At 36.9% G+C, this 20,506-nt stretch overlaps 1 protein-coding gene across 1 annotated transcript; it reads left to right on the top strand.

Annotated features, from left to right (window-relative positions):
- The first annotated feature begins 840 nt into the window (after nucleotides 1-840).
- Nucleotides 841-19,462, top strand: LOC141443993 (ribosomal RNA processing protein 1 homolog). Its single transcript, XM_074109441.1, has 11 exons — nucleotides 841-1,106; nucleotides 2,333-2,412; nucleotides 4,090-4,239; nucleotides 5,430-5,532; nucleotides 5,987-6,078; nucleotides 7,278-7,421; nucleotides 8,266-8,381; nucleotides 9,323-9,466; nucleotides 11,281-11,441; nucleotides 13,407-13,516; nucleotides 14,897-19,462. The coding sequence occupies exons 1-11, from the start codon at nucleotides 917-919 to the stop codon at nucleotides 15,605-15,607; spliced, it is 2,001 nt and encodes a 666-aa protein (XP_073965542.1). The 5' UTR covers nucleotides 841-916; the 3' UTR covers nucleotides 15,608-19,462.
- The last annotated feature ends 1,044 nt before the right edge of the window (nucleotides 19,463-20,506 follow it).

A 20,506-nucleotide genomic window follows, 5' to 3' on the forward strand; every position in this document is an offset into this window, starting at 1 on the left:
AAATATACATCCTTGCTAAATTTAGAATATGGTACAAATTTTGAAATGTTCAAAATATTCGCTTTTAAACTAATCCCTCATAGAAATTAGCGGGGCCTGGAAAAGGGGGTAACTTCTCGTATGTCTCTAGACACAAATAAGTATGTGCCAAAGTAATAAAATAAGCCTATCTTTTGCATTTTTAATATGTGAAATTCGTATTTCTAATTCTAGTGGTTTTAATTTAAAGCGGTAAGGTCACATTTGAAAAGCTTAAAGTCTTTAAGTTAATTGGTATTTATTTGCCGGAAATGAGAATTGAATGCAGTTTTTTTTTTAATTTCTGTCATACGAGAGGTTGATCCTCAAGAAAGGTTTTTTTTTTTATTTGAAACGGGCAACGTACAAATTTGTCACAAAGAAAGTTAAGGATCAAAAGTGACAAGAATCGCTTCGGCAAACGGACGGTACGATCACGCGTGACTTATATAGCGGGAGCACTTTTGTGCTCCCTGATAAATTCGTAATGGTTAAATTCAAAATTCACTATATTTACTTTAATCAGAAGAGCCGCGGTGACAGCATAGGAGTGTTAAAAGGAAGACAAGTAAACTTCAAGTAAAAGTAAGTACGTTAAAATAGTGTCATAGGCTAACTACCTTTGAGAATTCATACATGTTTTTACGCTCTGTTAAATACCACAGCGGTTTAGATTTATAATTTGTTGCGGATGGTTTTCGAAATAATACACCTGGCAACACGCACGCACGCGAGATCTGTCATGTTGGCTTAAAGGTCTAGTAACCAGGCCATAAAATTCAAAAAAAAAAAAGATCTGTCATGTCAATGTCATTCATTCAACTGAAACCCACGACGCACTCGCTCGAGCAAGATTCGCACGCGTTCTATTTAATATTATACCGTTCTATTTATCAAAATGAAAGCAACAGAGAAAAAACGCAAAATCAAGAAGAAACCGATAGACAAGTCCAAAAAACAGCAAGTGGCCGTCGTAGCGCAGGAAATTAAGTTCGCCAGATTGTTGTCGGGGAATGAGAAGAAAACGCGCGATCGGGTGCTCCGCGCTTTGAAAAAGTGGCTTCTCAATTGTTTTGAAAAGAATTACGGTATTTATGATATGTTAAATGTTGTTTTTGGTGTTATATTAAGTGATTTTTTCATTCTGTTTGAGTTGCAACATAACCTTAAAACATACTTATACAGCGTATACAAACACGCATTTCGAATTAAAATAACGTTACACAGACTGTGGAGAATCAGTAAGCGTACTCGTGTAATACGCATAAATGCCAAAAACAGTTTAAAAATGATCTGCTAGTCGCAAAAATCACTTAAAAAGATAATTTCTTATTTTTCCACTTCTACATCTCCTATCTCATCTGTAGGTGGTCACAGAGCAAAGCTATTCAAATAAAAGATGCTTATTTTATCGCACTCTATACAATACAATCATTTAAAAAAAGGGTTATCAGAACAAAAAAAAAACTTCAAAATAATAAAAAATTCATACTAATTTTGGTTGATATTATTTCTTTTTAATCCCCCACGCAAAAAGACGGGTGTTATAAGTTTAACCGCTATGTGTGTCTGTATATCTGTGTGTGTCTGTCTGTGGCACCATAGGTCTTAAACAGGTGGACCGATTTTAATGCGGTTTATTTTATTTGACAGCAGGTTAAGATTGTTTATTTGGAATCTTTTTGTATTTTTTATTTTCTGGTTTTTCTGTGCATCTATATTTCAGTTTGTATTTTAAATTTTTGAAAGCAGATTTTCTAGCGATGGTTCTTAAACATGTTTTATCAAAATCAGTTCAGCCGTCTTTTGAGATATTCACAGTCAGGGGTTTTCCAACTTTTTGTTGGTTAGGTTATTTGAAAATGATAGGTCTTTTTTGATTCCCATGTTTTTAATGCTTTTTATGAAGTAATTTTTTTTTAAGTATGTTATGGGGGCCCCTTTGGTAAAGTCTGACCTGCAACTTTAAATGGTTCGACAAATACTCTGCAAAGTTTAATATTTTATTATTAGAATTAAATTTTGACAACCAGATGGCCTAGTGGTTAGAGAACCTGACTACGAAGCTTGAGGTCCCGGGTTCGATTCCCGTGTTGGGGCAGATATTTGTATGAAAAATACGAATGTTTGTTCTCGGGTCTTGGGTGTTTAAGTATGTATCTATCTATATAATAATATTTATCTGTTGCTTAGTTGTACCCATAACACAAGCTTTGCTAAGCTTACTTTGGTACTAGGTCAATTGGTGTGAATTGTCCCGTGATATTTATTTTTATTTATTTATTTAATTTTGTATTTTTGTTAATTTTTCCAGAATTTAAGGAGGATGATTTCACAAGGGTTTGGAAAGGGCTCTTCTATGCTGTGTGGATGTCTGACAAACCTCTTGTTCAGGTGTGTATGTTTTGAATCCATCACCTATCTCACATGATGTAAATACCAGTGACTATGAGCTGGTCTATACATCTATCAAGACTTTGCATGGCTTAAAATTTTTCACCAAAATTTTAGATGTAAAATATTACAGAAAGAAAACTCCTTTTTGATTTTTAAAATGACTTAATTGGCATTCATACATTTTATTATATTGAATCCTGTATGAACTGATACGGAATCTATCCCACCAAATGGTAAAAAAAAGGCCAAGAGCGTGTCGTACATGCCTAGGATAGGGTACCGTAGCCATTACGAAAAATCAATAATATTTTTCTAAGGATTTGTATTATGTACTGAATCTTCCAACTTTAGGTATATTTTATTTATACCTTAGGCTGCTATTTACTCTTAAACTACTAATAATTCTCAAGCAATCTTAGCTGCTATAATTTTTTTTGTAAATTTAATATATTTACTACCATTCTGTTTTTTTTCAAATTTTTCCACCCAACAGTTTAGATTTATATGGCGGGGGGTGCTCGATTTCAAAGATAATTTGCACTTTATAGTTAAATTGTTTTAGCAACCCCCAATGGTTTTAAAGGACCTATCCAACAACACCCCACAATATAGGGTTACTCGAGAGAAAAGAAATCACCCTAACTTTACATCTATGGGAGGTACAATAAAAAAAAAAACCTTTTTTTTTATTGCACCACTGTCGGCGTGACTGATATGTTAAATTACAGCTTTCTAGTACTAACGGTGTCTGAGCTTACCTACGGACAGACAGACGGACAGACATGGCGAAACTATAAGGGTTCCTAGTTGACTACGGAACCCTAAGAACTAGTATTCATTTCCTTGAAATTGTTAATGTTTTTTCATTGTTTTCCTCTTAATTAAGATGCATTATTTGCATTTGGCTAAAAATAATGGGTGTCGTAAAATTATGGCTGTTTTTATTTGCCATATCATGGGTTCATTTGCAGTTCAAACACTTGAGGTAGGGTTTTTTTTCCAAAATCTTTGAATGCAGTTCAAAATCAGAATGAAATGTTTTTTCAGTATAATGATTGATCTATCAACATTGACCTATCTATTTATTGACATATTTAAGAAAAGGATCATGGAATTATTACTGGGAAAATGTTATTATAATAATAATGAATTTTTAAATGATAATAGTTTTTAAGTGTCTAGAGTACTTGTTTAATTTTATTATTATTATTATTGTTATGGATAATGGGATCACTTAATTCAATTATTTTTCTATTAGATTAAATATTATTATTGACAAATGAATTTGTACGCCGAAAGGCAAAACGTGACGAACATTATTGTAAACCTGTGACCATTATGTAAACTTACTCATGTTTTACAAATAAATCATCTTATCTTATCTTATCTTAACAATATTTGAGATACTTTCCCTCCTTAGCATAGCTGTGGAACACCCTGTTTGTATAGCTCTGCCATTTTGTTAAATTTTCCATATATATTGTCTTGTCAAGTTTGCTAATTTTACAATTTAACAATTAACAATGGCTGTGAAGCTTATATAGGAAAAAAAATGTTTTTTCTATTTTGCGAAAACGTTAATTACCATATAGTTCATATCAATGAACCAAGCAGTGTGCCGAAGTTAATGGAATAAAAAAAAAACAGTGTATTTAACACTTTCCAACGTTCCAGGAGGACCTGTGCGAGAGCATAGCCGGCATCCTGGACCTGTTCCCGCCCGAGCAGATCCAGAGCGCGATGCTGCTGGCGCGCGCCGGCTTCAAGATGCTCGCTACGGAGTGGTTCGGGATTGATCAGCATAGGATCGACAAGTTCCTTATGGTGAGGGCCAAAACGTATGCATAGATACAAATAGATAAAAACTTTAATTCTCATAACAAAAAACGGGTTGGGTCCTGAAGGCCATACTTGCATTTAGCCCTGGCACAAAGTAGATAATATAACAGAGACACCACCTAGTACAAGCAAATGGTATCACCCTAATACTGGCTGTTCAACTGGCTATTTTTCTTTCCTTCGATTTTCCAATAGATGGCACCAGTGAGAACACAAATAACACGATACGTATTGCCATCTAGTGAGACACTAAGGATACGGTACACTGACAACAACCAACAAGCTCACCAACTGAGCCTAGACGACTAGAGATACGCATGATGTCTCTGTCTTATTTACGTCGTTAGAAGAGAATGACATGTTTCTCTCAAATAACGTAAGTAAAGCCGAGTATACCGACCACTACAACACGATTTTACTTGCAAGTCTAAACTCGGGTTAAGTCTTCCTGAAACTTAGACAATTTTGTAATCATGGCATTGGATAAACAAGGCATTTTTCATCTCTTCTGTTCGGAAAGTTTAATTTTCATGGAGATAGCCGGGTGGAAAATTGTGTTTTCATCTCTAGGGTTTCCACCCAATATTATATTATAGTGCCTATTTTAGTTGTTTTAACTTTTTAATCCCTAAAGGCATAATAATGTGTTTATTATTTTTAAATGATTTTGATATAAATGTGGGAATGAGGGTGGATTTGCGGACGAATGATTTGATGTAAACGAGCGACCGAATAAATGAAGACTTATTGTGGAGTGAATGAGACAAGCGAGTGAGTGAAAGGGATTTAAGATTTGAGTTTTGATCGGGTGAGCCTACATGCTAGTTGTGATTTTTGTTGTTTCCTTGCTATCAGTGTATTCCGTATTTAATATTTTTTAATAAACATTTTACTTTTTGCTTAAAAGTTTATTTTGCCTTCAAACGATCCCACATAAATATGATCACAATAATTTTAAATGTATGTTTTATTTATAAAATCGATTTAATTCAAAACGGTTTTTATAGTCTATGGTCATTCATTACGAATGGCACATCACTAAGTGGGCGGTGCCCGTCCATGAAGCACGGTATTCTCTGTAGTACATTGTACCGAAAATTATTCTGAATTATTTCACGTGCGTGATCTGTTAAAAGTTAAATAAACGATTGGAACGACAATATGTTCTTGAACAGTTGGTGCGGCGTTACCTCCGCGGGGCGCTGCGCTGCGTGCAACGGAGCGGTTGGAGCGAGACAGCCTGCGACCACTTCGCCGGCATGCTGGCACACAAGGACGGTGAGTTTGGAAACCGGTCAAGTGCGAGGCGGACTCGCGCACGAACGGTTCCGTACCATTATCTATACAACATCAGATATTAGCAAAAAAAAACACGTTTGTTGTATGGGAGCCGCCCTTAAATATTAATTTTATTCTGTTATTATTATTTGTTGTTATAGCGGCAACAGAATAATCTGTGGAAATTTCAACTGTCTAGCTATCACGGTTCATGAGATACAGCCTGGTGACAGACGGACGGACGGGTGGACGGACAGCGAAGTCTTAGTAATAAAAACCGGCCAAGAGCGTGCCGGAAGCCAGCCATTACGAAAAAAATGAGTAATTTTACGCCTAATGCCTGGTATTTGGCCTGTCTTTTGCCAGGCCCTTGGCGCCGTGTTCGATAAACGAATACCACGCGGGCGGAGCCGCGGGCAAAAGCTAGTCCTCTTATATATATTTCCCTTCGCAGGCATCCTAGCTCTGAACACACCGCTCTTCGCTCGCAACGCGATCTCTATGTCGCTGCACGTCGCCGATTGTTACCTGGAGGAGATTTCCAAGGTAACTTAAGCGTAAAGATGTGAATTTTGTTGTTACATAAATATTGATAAATATTTCATTTTTTAATACAAGCTTTTTCTGCCGACTGTACTTTTTGTTGACTGTACTCGCATTGCCACCCAAACTACATTAGCATACCAAATTTTAAGTCGATGCCATTACCCGTTGAAGAGTTCCGTCCTGCGGAGACGATCCTGGCCAGACTACCAGGACGTCACTACCAGATTATTGTATTGTCACGCGATTTACATAAGTATTCCAAATTTGAAGTCAATCTGACTACTGGAAGTTGGTCGAGTTTAACTAGCAAGATTTGATTAGAGGCAGACAGAAAGACAACGGTACAGGTGAAACTAAATAGAAGCTTGTAAAACCGGCCAAGAGCGTGTCGGACACGCCCGAAATAGGGTTCCGTAGCCATTACGAAAAAAATAAGTAAAATTTATCTAAGGATTTCGTATTTTGTACGGAATATTCCAAGTTCATTTTCATTTCATTCATTTATTGCATATCACATTACAAACATAGATGGAATTATAAATAGGCAGGTATAATAAATAATAATAATAAATAAATATCACGGGACAATTCACACCAATTGGCCTAGTCCCAAAGTAAGCTTAGCAAAGCTTGTGTTATGGGTACTAAGCAACGGATAAATATAATTATATAGATAGATACATACTTAAATACATATTAAACACCCAAGACCCGAGAACAAACATTCGTATTTTTCATACAAATATCTGCCCCGACACGGGAATCGAACCCGGGACCTCAAGCTTCGTAGTCAGGTTCTCTAACCACTAGGCCATCTGGTCGTCTATACATACACAGGTCTAGGTATACATGTGACGCCCTGTTAGGACACAGCAATATTAGAGGGCCAATTAACTATATCATTTTATAAATTGTTTTACATAAAATAAATCTATGGTTACAAATATCTGATATAAATTCTTATTTAATATTATTATTAATGATATACTTCAAACATATATAGTAGCTTAATACCTAATTATTTTACATACTTAGGTAAAGGTAGGGTTAAGTTTAGGTGTATTTTATACCTTAGGCTGCTATTTACTCTTTCACCATCCAAGCACATCTTAGGTATCAGCGGAGCTTTAGATGGGGTGGGGGGAGGAGGGTCAAAAATTGCGTTACGTAATAGTTGAAGCCCTTGCTGGTTCCTCCAGGTGTCTATGGGGCGGGTGCCCCCCGCGAGCCTGTGCGTCCTGCTGCGTCCGTTGGTGCTGTACGTGTGCCACGGCGCCGCGCCGCCGCTGGCCGCCGCCGCGCGCCGGGTGCTTACCGACCTCATGGCTCACGGAGACGTGCAGGTAAAAAAGTTTCTCTGAAAATTATTTATATTCTAATTACTAGGTATTAAATATTTATTTATTTAAGGAGAACCAACAGCTAAAACACAATATTTGTAGAAGGAATAGCAACACAGAGCCAATTACAGGATCCCACAGATAGCCATAGTATACATGTTTAAGCTTAACTTAAACGAGGTGACGCGCACCATAATATCAGACGTCACACCATGCTTAACAAAACACCACAGAACTTCAAATGGAATTACTATACTCCTCAACACATAGTACTTACTTATTTCCTTTAAACGAATATTACAACAAAGTTAAATGATACTTCTATGATATTGGAGTTAAGGACCTTTTATCTACACCCATATAGTAAATCCTCAATTATGCGTTCAAAAACCATAAGTAATGACCATTACGACCAGCATACCACCACCACCATGTATCGTAATTCTCATAACGTTACAGAAATCTGTATCGTAATGAGATTTCAAACATAATTACAGCACAGGGAGGGGGGGGGGTAGCAGCAGGTCGTCACGGGCGTTACCTAGTAAGAGTTACACGTGATAGAGGATTTAATATATGGATATAGATAAAATATTGTATGCAACTGTAGGTAATTAGGCCTTAAAACACTCATGTGACCCTATTATGAAACGAGGCGTAGCTCGTGTTTTAAGGACCCCTATTACGATACAGTTGCATAAAATACTATAATACAATTAATTATTATTATATTATTAAAACGATATAAAATACAGACAACAAAGTGATCCTTCAGTTTTTTTCCTTTGAGGTACGGAACCCTAGAAATAATTGGAGATAATGCAATAATAATAATTAATAATTTTAGGAAGACGATGAGGAGGTTAAATCTGACCAGGAGGAGGGCGAAGAGAGTGGGGATGAGGCGCAGGGCGATGAAGAGCAGAGTGATGAAAATGACAGCGATGATGAGATCACTGATGGGTGAGTTTAGTGATATTTTTGACAATAGTTATTTGTGTCACAAGGGAGCAAAATGGTGTATTTACGGCGAGGGCGTACATTGTATCCAGAATGTAGCGAAGGATTCTACAATAGCATCCTGAGCGTAGCGAGGGATTCTAAAGTAGAATCCTGAGCGTAATGAGGGATTCCAGTGTTAACGCCCATGGTGAAAATAATTTCGCTCCCGAGTGGCTCATACAACTTTTCACACCGAGCATTAAGAAACTTGAAAAAAAAAACATTCTAAATATTATTAAAGAACAACCAGCATAGAAAATGGCGTGGCAAAATCTTTTTTTTTCTGATTGCAATCTTTTCATTCGAATTGTTTACCAAATGATTTTTTTCTCACTATAGTCTTTTACTGAAGCTTATTTTCATAGTAGAGTTTTTCTCACTTTGAATCGACAGTGCTCTCCTACTTCAATGTGCTTTGGGAGTTCTCGGGCCGATGCAAACTTAACATAACCTAAACCTACCTATGTTTCTGGCTCGATCAAAATTAGGGACATTGTTGTTGACACTTGGGGACATTGTTTTAAACTATCGGAATGAATTGTGCTCTTGATTCTGAGTTTTTCCAAAATTAAAAAAAAGTACACTTAAAAACGCCCAGAGTCGATAAATGAGAAGTCGCTATGACAGATCAAAAATGCCGTGAAAATTGATAGAGGATTTAATATATCAATGTAGATAAATGTATGCAACTGTACGTTATTAGGCCTAATTACATAACAGTTGCATAAAATAGTATAACAATACAAAACAATACAATACAAATATTCTTTATTGATCACCAAAAACAGTACAAAGACATTACAAAAATAAAAAATCAGGTAGACAATAGGCGGTGTTATCGCTAAAAAGCGATCTCTTCCACTATAAAACTCTTCTTATAGCACTTGTGTTTGGTCCCCCAGGCCGCTGGACCCGCGGGCGGGCCACGTGGACGTGGTCCTGCAAGCCCTGCCGGTGCCGGCGCGCCAGCTGGCGGACATGCTGCGCGCGCAGCTCGCGTCCGCCGCCGGCGCCGGCCACCGCCGCGCCAGGAAGTGCGTCGCGCTGTGAGTACCAGCATATGAAACACCAATGTCCAATAACCTAACCAAAAAAGTTGGTAAACCCCCGACTTTGTCATTTCAAAGTTCAACTTCAACAAAGAACTAATTTGGATGACACATGTCTAAGAACCATCGCTAGAAAACCTGATTTCAAATAAAAAAGCGGCTAAGTGCGAGTCGGACTCGCCTATGAAGGGTTCCGTAGCAGCTAGTAATATAATAGAAAAGTTTCCTTTATTTTAAGATTTATGACGTATTAAAAAAAAACTACTTACTAGATCTCGTTCGAGCCAATTTTCGGTGAAAGTTTGCATGGTAATTGTACATCATATATTTTTTTTAGTTTTATCATTCTTTTATTTTAGAAGTTGTAGGGGGGGGGGGCACACATTTTACCACTTTGGAAGTGTCTCTCGCGCAAACTATTCAGTTTAGAAAATAAATGATATTATACATTATGCGTATCCAATTTATTAAAAGTGTAAACAAACCGATTTCATCTAAATTCTTGTATAAGCACCCACTGGATCGAATCAATAACACATTCATCTATAATTCGTGTCTTTTAACTAGACGTCTAATCACTTTTTTCACCAAAATTCACTTGATTTCAATATTTATTTTTCATTTGAAAAATCTTCGTCAATATCTGACATTATTTCTTGAATGAAACATGTGTATGTCGGCGGCCGATCGTAAAATCCGCCAGATCACGAAATTCCTAGGCATATCGTGAAATGCCGCCATTTCATGAATTGGCTAAGGGACATCCGCCATATCGTTCATAACTCACCGTTTAGCGATTTGCCTAGTGACGTTTAGGCAGATCATGAAATTCCTAGGCATATCATGAAGCGCCGCCATTTCATGATTTGGCCAGTTTAGGCAGATCATGAAATTCCTAGGCATATCATGAAACGCCGCCATTTCATGATTTGGCCAGTTTAGGCAGATCATGAAATTCCTAGGCATATCATGAAACGCCGCCATATCGGTTCTGGCACTTCGCCGGCCGCTGCCGCGGCACGCTCGCTTCGCTCGCTCGGCTCGTGCGTCGTGATCACAATTAATACTAACCACTCCTCGCTTCGCTCGTCGTACCTAAATTTTTCTATATAAATAAATAACAACTAGTGAATACTTTATTTACCAACAAAATTCTAACCTCTAAAATACGGGCAGACGTCCATGGTTTTTTCACATTGTGCACAGAATCCGTTTGATTCACATAAAAAGAACGGAGCTGATGTTCAAAAGCTTCTTTTGCACTTATATTTTGAATTCAATCACTATTTACGGTTTAAAGATCATTTTGTTGCGACGCCGACATTTTTCACGCGCTAAACAAACACGGGCGGTCAGCTGGTCACGGCCGCCATTGCATACGCAGCGCCACCAGTGGCCAAATAAGAAACTATTTTACGATGTGCCCGGTATAGAGCTAGGAATATCGACGAATGCGTTGCTCTAATCGATCTGCCGTATTATTTCTCAGGCACATCGTGATATGCTGGCCAACGTTTAGGCATATCATGAAATGGCGGCGTTTCACGATATGCCTAGGAATTTCGTGATCTGGCGGATTTTACGATCGGCCGCCGACATGTATAATCTGTAGTAGCATAGACTAGCGCAGAGACCCCTAAAACCGCATTCAAATCGGCCCACCCGTTAAAGAGCTACGGTGTCACAGACAGACACACATAGCGGTTGAACTTATAACACCCCTCTTTTTGCGTCGGGGGTTAAAAACACGTTCCTCGCAACACATCCTCGCACATCTTTGGTTGTTAGTACGTTTCTAAACTTGTTTCCAGTCTGGAGCAGTTTGCTGACGGCGGGCACCCGCTGGCGGCGGGGGGGAGGCCGCCGCCGGTGCTGGAGGCGGGCCCGCCGCTGCGTCCCGCGCGCGCGGCGAGGACCCTGCGCGCTCTGGAGAAGAAGCTGGTCGCCAACGGGGACGAGCTGGCGCTCAGAGGTGACCTTATTGGATAGGATAGCCGTCATGATGATGATTATTATTATGATAATAATTATTACGGTAATAATGATAATGATTATTATGATGATAATTATAATGAAATATAAATTATATTATTAGGAACGATTCGAGGCGGTCTTTTTTATAATATAAAAATATTATTTAAGTTAGCTAGTAGATTTATTATTTAGTAGTATTTAGCTCTTAGGCATATGACTGTATTTTCTATAAGTTTATATTCTTAAATAAATTTACTTTTTATTAGTTAATTAAAAAAATATATAATGATTATTATGATAACAATAATAATAATTTATTTCCCTTAAAAATTACACACGTATACATAAAAAAAGATGTCTGGCGGACCCCAAACTAGGCCGAGCCTGTATCTTGACGTCCTGGATAATGATTATGATTATTGCGATAATAATTCTTATGGTAATAATGATAATGATTATTATTATGATGACGATTATTAAGATGATGAGCTTAACATAGAAGTGAGGCCACTCTTGCTCGTCATGCTGAACTGATAAAACGTAAAGGTTAGAAAACTACGTTTGCTCCCAACAAGTCACACCCTTAACTGTCACGGTGTGACTCGTTGGGAATATTTTTACCATATCGAAAATACAAAAATAAGACCAGCACTGGGAATCGTACCCAGGTCCTCGAAAAAAAAAAACAAAAAGATTCCAAGAAAACAATCTTAATTTGATTGCTTAATAACGACATCTCTTGTCCGGGTGAGCGCTTAGTTCCAATGGGGTGCTGAAAGTTCCTCGATGAGGGCTACAGCATAGATGTCGCTAGTGTCGCTGCTTAAGTGACTAAATAGGAAAACAAACAAGCTGAGATATGTGGTGCATAGGAGTAATTCGTGTCTCTATCACTGTCCAGTGGTGGTGTAGGACCTGGGTTCGTTTCCCAGCGCTGGTCTTATTTTTCTGGTTTTTCTATGCATCTATATTTCAGTTTGTATTTTCGATATGGGTTTTACGGGGTGACCGTAAAAATAACAAAAAAATTGGAATTGAAATATAAAATACAAAAATATTCCAAAAAACCAATCTTAATATTTTTACTAAAAAATCCCAACCAGTTACCCTAAAAAAAAAACCGCTGCGCTCCCGCCTTAGCCTTCTAAACCTAACCTATCCGAGTCGCTTCTGCTCCGAACAGTCTTGCTCGCTCGCACAAATCATAAGTGTCACTGGTTGGGATTTTTTTTTAGTAAAAATATTCCCAACGAGTGAGTGTGACAGTTAAACGTGACTCGGCGGGAACAAACCGAAAACTACGGTAAAAAAAAAGATAAATGTACACTTACCTACATATTTAATATAAAAAAAGTACGATAATAATAATAATAAAGTACGATGCGGACGGGTATGGAGTAGTTTTTTTTTACTTTATTATATAATTTATTCTCAATTTTTTTCTCCTTTTCGTGATTTTGACATTTTTTTTTTTTTATTGTATAACTGTTTTTAATAAATTATTATTGTATTATATAGATTATAAATAATAATTTTAAAATTTTCTTTGACATTGTTTGGTTTCTTTTGATTATTTGTGGTTTGATTAATTAAAGAATAGCTAAATAGTAAAAATTCAAAAAAAAAAAAAAAAAATATAAAAATAATATAATAGAAAAATAATACATATGTATTACTTGGAAACCATAAATCTGATTTATGAACTACAAATGATTACTTTGCTCTCTCGACCTTACAACAGCTACGTCTATGCAACAAAAATGTGTGTTCATAACTTCATACAGCTCCTCCACGTACAAATCACACAAACCCAACTATCACCACCACCGCATCACGCGTTTCGCACTCAACCAGAGTTCATTCTCACAACACAACCGTTCACCATGCCCATAATATGTCACGTACCAATACATAAACATATTTGCAGCACACGTTTTCTCAACACTAAACTGTGTGTCCGTAGGTCTCAGCCGCAAACACCGCAAACGGCTGTTGGCCAGGTCGCGCGCCGGACACTCCATCGTGGACGAGGTGCCCGCCGCCAAGAGACAGACAGACAAACGTACTAATGCCGTGAGTACCTTACAAGGTGTTAACTATAATAACTGAAAATTTCAGACAACCCAACGATTTCTGGTTTTGCTACTGTGTTTCGTACGGTGAGTAGGAGATCCGAAGGCCCATCCCCCCCCCCCTTTAGACCCCCTTTTAGGCCGGCAACGCACCCGCAGTCCTAAAATTCTGTAGGTGTCCATGGGCGGCGGTGATCACTTACCATCGTCAGGAATTTGAAAAAAAAATTCCGTCAGAATGTATCACTAGCACAAACAGTGAACAGTTTTTTGAATGTGTTACATGTCCGTAGGATGCCGTTATGTCATTCTAGCTTTTGCCCGCGGCTCCGCCCGCGTGGTATTCGGTTATCGCGCGCTGTTCCCCCGGGAACTGTGCATTTTTCCGGGATAAAAAGTAGCCTATGTCACTCTCGGGCCCATAAACTATCTCTGTGCCAAAAATCACGTTGACCCGTCGCTCCGTTACGGCGTGAAAGACGGACAAACACACACACACTTTCGCATTTATAATATTAAATATGGATTATTTCAATTTTTTTTTGGAAATATGGCTCTATAGTTACTATCGATGTATATCATGTCATTTTGTTACTAGTAAATAGTCATGATCCATCATGACGACAAACTATAAAGAGATGACGTTGTCACGGCGGTTTGTGCTAGTGTCGCCCCCTGCGCAGAGTTTCGCCTAATATTCCATTTTTTTACCCGACTGCCCGAAGGAGGGTTATGTTTTTCGAGCGTATGTATGTATGTGGGTATGTATGTCCATTTCTTTGGTCCTCGCTGCAGCCTAAACGGCTGGACGGATTTTAACATATGAGGTATCATTGGATTCGTCATAACTGTCGGAGTGACATAGGCTATATAATATTGCAATATGGCGTCTGCGAAAAAAAATATGGCGAAGGGATAAAATTGTATTGTAACAATATGGGAATCAAATGAAAGCTAATAATTAGCCCATTCTAAATATGGGTTATAATACTTTTAATCTACTATTTTCACAGAAATATCAAAAAGTATAAAATAAAAAACATTAAATTTAAAAAATCAAAAAACCCGACTGCCTTAAAAACTAAAAGGAAGAAAATAAGTCTAGTGGTCTAGAACTCTGTCAAGAAGCTCATTTAAGGTTCAACAGTCGGGACCCATTACCAAGAGTTTTTGAGCTGGTTACGATTTGAATGGGTCCCGACTGTTGAACCTTAAATGAGCTTCTTGACAGAGTTCTAGACCACTAGACTTGTTTTCTTCCTTTCAGTTTTTAAGGCTGTCGGGTTTTTTGATTTTTTAAATTTAATTTATCGAACAGCTGGCAAACAACTCAACTAATGCATGAATTACTACTAATACTCGAAACGAAACTATGTTACAGAATGGTGACTGGCAAGTGGAAGAAACTGAGCCTGATAACAAGAAAAAGAAGCGGAAACAAGCCAATAAAGACAACTTAGAGGAACCAAAAATAAAGAAACAAAAAATAGAAACAGAAAACAATGTCAAAGTTAAAAAAGACAAAGCTAAGAAAGCAAAAGCCGAGGAAGTTGGAAATGTTAAAGTAGTCAAAGTTAACGGTGCACCCAATGTTAAAGTCAAAAGTGATAATACAAAAGATGGCAAAGTCAAAAGTGACAAAACAAAAGATGTCAAAGTCAAAAGGAAACTGAGAGAAAAAAACGTTGAAGAAAAACAAAGCAAAGTAAAAAACAGTCTTAAAGAAAAAAACGAAGTCAAACTTAAAAACGATGTTAAAGTTAAAACGCAGAAAGATAAAAGTAAACAAGGTAAAGATGGAGCGAAACTTGTGGTTAATAAAATCAAAAAGTTCCAAAAACAGGACAAGGTTAATATTAGCCTGAACGGTTTGAATACGCCGAAAAAGGTGAAGTTCGAGCTGAAAAACAACTCGATGCAAGGAGCTCTGGATTATTACAAGAGCGTGCGACAAAGTCCTAACATTCCGTTTGACAGCAGCAAGCGACCATCCAAAACTAATTTGAAAGTGTCAACTCCTTCACCGATTAATCCATTTTTTAAGAAGAAAATGACACGAAGAGCTAGTTTTGCGGCTCAAATTGTATACTAAACCTAGGTTTTTAGTTAGCGTTACGGGTCGCTCAGCATCAAGTAACGTCAATATTGTGTTATCCATAAGCTCTGGTTTTTTAAGCAAACAACATTGTATTATAAATTTATAAATTTTTTGGTCGAATTGTATTGTATGATTGGTTTTTTGCAGTCTTTTTGTATTTTTAATTTCAACTCCAAATTTGTTACTTTTACGGGTATCCCGTGAAACCATATCGAAAATACATATATAGTACTGCTGCTTAAGTAGCATAGTAGAAATAAGCAACCGGAGATATGTATGCATAGGTAAAGTCCAGCAGTGGTGTAGGGGTTATAGCACGCAGCACGGATTGCTGAGGACCTGGGTTCGATTCCCAGTGCTGGTCTCTTTTTCTGGTTTTTCTGTGCATTCATGTCTCAGTTTGTATTTTTGGAATTGTCGTTTTTCATTATTTTTATTCCGCTAAGAAATGTTTTAGAAATATGTACATTATTATATTATAATGTTATGTTATTCGTACGTTTAATATAGTACAAGCAAAAGTATTATGGCGGTTGTACTGAAATACTATACATTTGGATCGAGTTTTAGCTTCTGCTAGATCGAAAGCGCATAAGCTTAAACCAACTTGTGGAAGGTATAATATGTTATATTATTTTGAGTTGATACACTTTCGATATAGATGTTCGAAATTGTCAAAATGAAATGACGCTTTAACTAGATTTGGTACAAGTTATTGCGTTCTTTAAAAGTCGATATTAGTACAATGTTAATTATGTGAAGAGAACATTATGTGAAAAGAGCATTATGCCAAACTATGTTATGTCAATCGATGTATTTTATTTAGGTGATATCCATGCGTAGCTCTAATAAGTATGGAGCTCTTTAAAACAGTGTTCGTTTGTTTGTCTGTGAAACGGCTCAGTTCGAATATTAAGTAACGAACAGATGTTAATATTACCCAGTGTTAGATCTGTAATTATTATATCACATGAAATAAAATGTTGTTTTTGGAAACTTTTCATCGAATTTTTAGTTCACCGAATTTAACTGAAACCATTAATTCCAGTATGACCGTATTAACTTACACCCGCAACTTTGCTCCCGTTGAGGAGTCTCTATTCCGTGGGAATTCCGCGAAACTCTATCTTAGGGCTCGCCTACTTGATAGAAGCCTTTGACAGTTGAGGTCAAAGATATCTTTACACTTTAGTACATTGTCACTGTCACTTCATGTTTGAACTTATGTATAAAGTTGTCATAAGGCATACAGTGACAAGTTACTAAAATGTAAAGATATCTTTGACCTCATCTGTACAAAATTCGAAGGTCCAAATCCAGCAGTTGGACTTTGCGGGGATATGTAAGTAGTCACTCATTCAGTCGCTTCTTGTGTATACAGAAGATATTGAATATATTCTTAGTTTCAAGGTCATAGCTTTCGGCGAACTGAAAATCGGTGAAGAGGCAATCCTTCGAAAATAATTTCGATGGAACTACGTAATTAAAATTTGCGTCTCCAGCGGGGATAACGTAAAAAAATGAGTTTTAGTTACGGATGGAGTTCTTCCGTATTCATATTATTTTTATTTTAATAATTCAATAATTGTAATATTATTTTTGATTCCAAATACGACGCAAATGAATTGTGTAGTATATTGAGTAAAAAAAATATTCTATTTAGTTTGTCAGTTCATATTGGACACTTGTTTGTTCTTTTGTCAATCAAACAAAAAATGACATTTTTAGCGTTGCGTGATTTCAGGCGGAAGTTTAACTGGCTACATTTTCCTGTTATATTATATATATTATTATATTTAGAAGCCTGTAGAGTAAAAAATTGTTTTTCCGTTTTATGAGACGCATTGAATACTATAAATATTTATTATGGCGACTGTACAATTTAAATAATCGACTTATCTGTTAGTAATTGTGGAACAGTTATTCTATCATAGATAAAATTGTACATAATTTTTTGTCTTAGCAGCGCATCCACCAATAACGTGCGAGGGTGTGATGCGAGAGATGTGTTTTTCATTAACCAATAGGAACGCTCCATATACACATCACATCCTCGCACAGCACATCTCTGGTGGAAACAGCTGAGCGGGGCGAGGCGAGGTCAATGAAGCGTTTCTATTGCTTAATGAAAAATATATTCCTCGCACATCTCTGGTGGAAACGCTGCTTTATGTCGGTTTTGACGATATACATAGAGCATTAAACCGAAAGGAGATGTCATGCGCAACTCAAATAATTTCAGAGACATATAGCATATTATCAATGCGAAAATCTAAGTGTTTTTTTCTCCTTCACGCGAAAGACAGAATAAGAGCTACTTTTACTTTTGATCTGAATACATTTAATTGAATTAAAAGTATTTGGATTGTGTTATGTTGTATTAATAAAATCATTTTTAAACAAGGAATGTTACAAAATAAATAAAAAATAAAATAAATATCACGGGACAATTCACACCAATTGACCTAGTCCCAAAGTAAGCTTAGCAAAGCTTGTGTTATGGGTACTAAGCAACGAATAAATATAATTATATAGATATAGATACATACTTAAATACATATTAAACACCCAAGACCCGAGAACAGACATTCGTATTTTTCATACAAATATCTGCCCCGACACGGGAATCGAACCCGGGACCTCAAGCTTCGTAGTCAGGTTCTCTAACCACTAGGCCATCTGTTCGTCAAAAAATTATATTTATTAGTATCTTCGTTATAACAATGAAACTCACGAGGCTCCTATTTTCTTTTGGATATTAACTAAGTACACTTCGTTTTTCTAGCATTAGAAAGAAGGTAAGCAATCTTGACGTGTCTTTTTATTGAAAAACACTTTTGAAAATTAAGTTACAGCAAATATCTAACAATTAGCGAGCACATATGATCATTAACATTCTTTTGGCATCATAAGTAATAGTTAGTGTTATTTTTAAACGTTTTTCAATAAAAATATTTGTCAAGATTGTTTACACCACACATATTTACAATCTCCGACGCAAAAAGAGGGGTGTTATAAGTACGACGCCAAACGGATGGACCGATATCGATGAGGTTTTTTGCGTGAAAGCGATCCTCCTTTTTTTCCTTGCGATGGTTCTTAGCTAAGTGTCAATTGTGTCGGTTCGGTCGTTTTTGAGATATTGAACTTTGAAATTGGGTGCATCAACTTTTGAGTGCAGCTGGTTGCCATGGTAACGTCTCCTGGGTCACTCAGCGGCGGCCTTACCCATTGCGAGGCCCCTTTGTCCTTCGTGAAAAGTATGTGATGCGAAAATATAGTTAAAAAAATCTATATTTTTTAAAATTTGCTTGGGTTGTTGCGAGGCCCCTGCAAGAGCGAAGCCCCGACCGATTGCCCTGTTCGCAACCTGCTAAGGTCGCCGCTGGGTCACTTAGTAAAAGTATAATATTATGGGGTACAAATCCACTAAAAGTTAGGAGTTGCGTCAGTTTTATGGCAGTTCTTTCATGGCTCATGTCCTAAACCTTTTTTCAACAAAGCGTATCATCAATCAATAGAAACTAATGTCTCCTGGGATACGGGGCGGAATAACACTAAAAGTAGATTGATCCAATTAGAGTCGGGGTTTTACAATATTATAAGTAAGGTAATTTACTAACTTCTAGATTAATTAGGTGCGAAATTAAATTTTTATCGTTACTATTAAAACTTACTTTGGGCAAAGTTGTTCTGTCAATGACTTCTCCGGTAGGTTTAATGCTATATTGCAGTGTTTTGATGTAAGATGGTAGTTTTGTTTGTTTGTTGTATCAACGAAGCTCTTAGTTGACTAGGCTTGGTTGAGTTGCGGCGTCGTGTAAGATAATAAATACATTTGAATTTAAACGTTTGTTTTATTTGGTCGCGCAGACTATTGTATTCCACTTGTGATTAAAAGGGTCAGTAGCGCTTCTTCTACAAAAAAAGTCTAAGAAGCAACAGGTCAAATGTCAATGGACGAATGGAGACCGACTAGACATTTGGGGAACTTTTAGACCACTTGCTACTTAGATCAGCTGCTTCTTAGACGAAATACAATATTTTAGTCGAAGTTAGTGTAAATCAATGTAATTTATACTTAAAAGGTTTAGGTAATTAACTAAATGTAAACAAAGTTCAGCTGCCAGAGTTGTCATATTCAAGGATTTATTAATTTAAACATTTTACTTATCTATCATTATAATACAAACTAGAGTAATGTGATGTATTTCAATACAGAAATGTAAATGTTTATATAGTTTAATGGGAGAATTTCTATATTTAACACACCACTTGACGTTTTTTTGTTTACATATATTTTGTATCCAAAATACGTGGAATAAAACCGGCTAAGTGCGAATTGAACTCGCGCACCGAGGGTTTCGCACAAATTCATACGTTTTTATGAAAATCCCTTGATAATAGACCCTCTTATACTTCTACTCTTTTCTCCTTTTCTTTTTTCTTCTTCTCTTTTCTTATACTTCTTTTCTTTTCTTATTATATACCTACCTAATTGTTGGCAATAAACGCATTTTCAGACAGACAGATATAAATTTTTCACTTTTCTCATTGGGTGCTACCTATTAGAAACATCTTTTTAACCCCCGACGCAAAAAGAGGGGTGTTATAAGTTTGACCGCTGTGTGTCTGTCTGTCTGTGGCACCGTAGCTCTTAAACGGGTGGACCGATTTGAATGCGATTTTTTCATTTGAAAGCAGGTTTTCTAGCGATGGTTCTTATACATGTTTCATCAAAGTCGGTTCAGCCGTTTTTGAGATTTTGAACTTTGAAGTGACAAAGTCGGGGGTTTTCCAACTTTTTTTTAATGACAGACAGACAAACGGACAACAAAGTGATCCGCTTGTTCATTTGCCTCTGTCTCCCTCTATTATCAGGGTGTACAATTT

The sequence above is a fragment of the Choristoneura fumiferana genome, chromosome 28, assembly GCF_025370935.1.
Source record: "Choristoneura fumiferana chromosome 28, NRCan_CFum_1, whole genome shotgun sequence".
Taxonomy (NCBI): Eukaryota; Metazoa; Arthropoda; class Insecta; order Lepidoptera; family Tortricidae; genus Choristoneura; species Choristoneura fumiferana.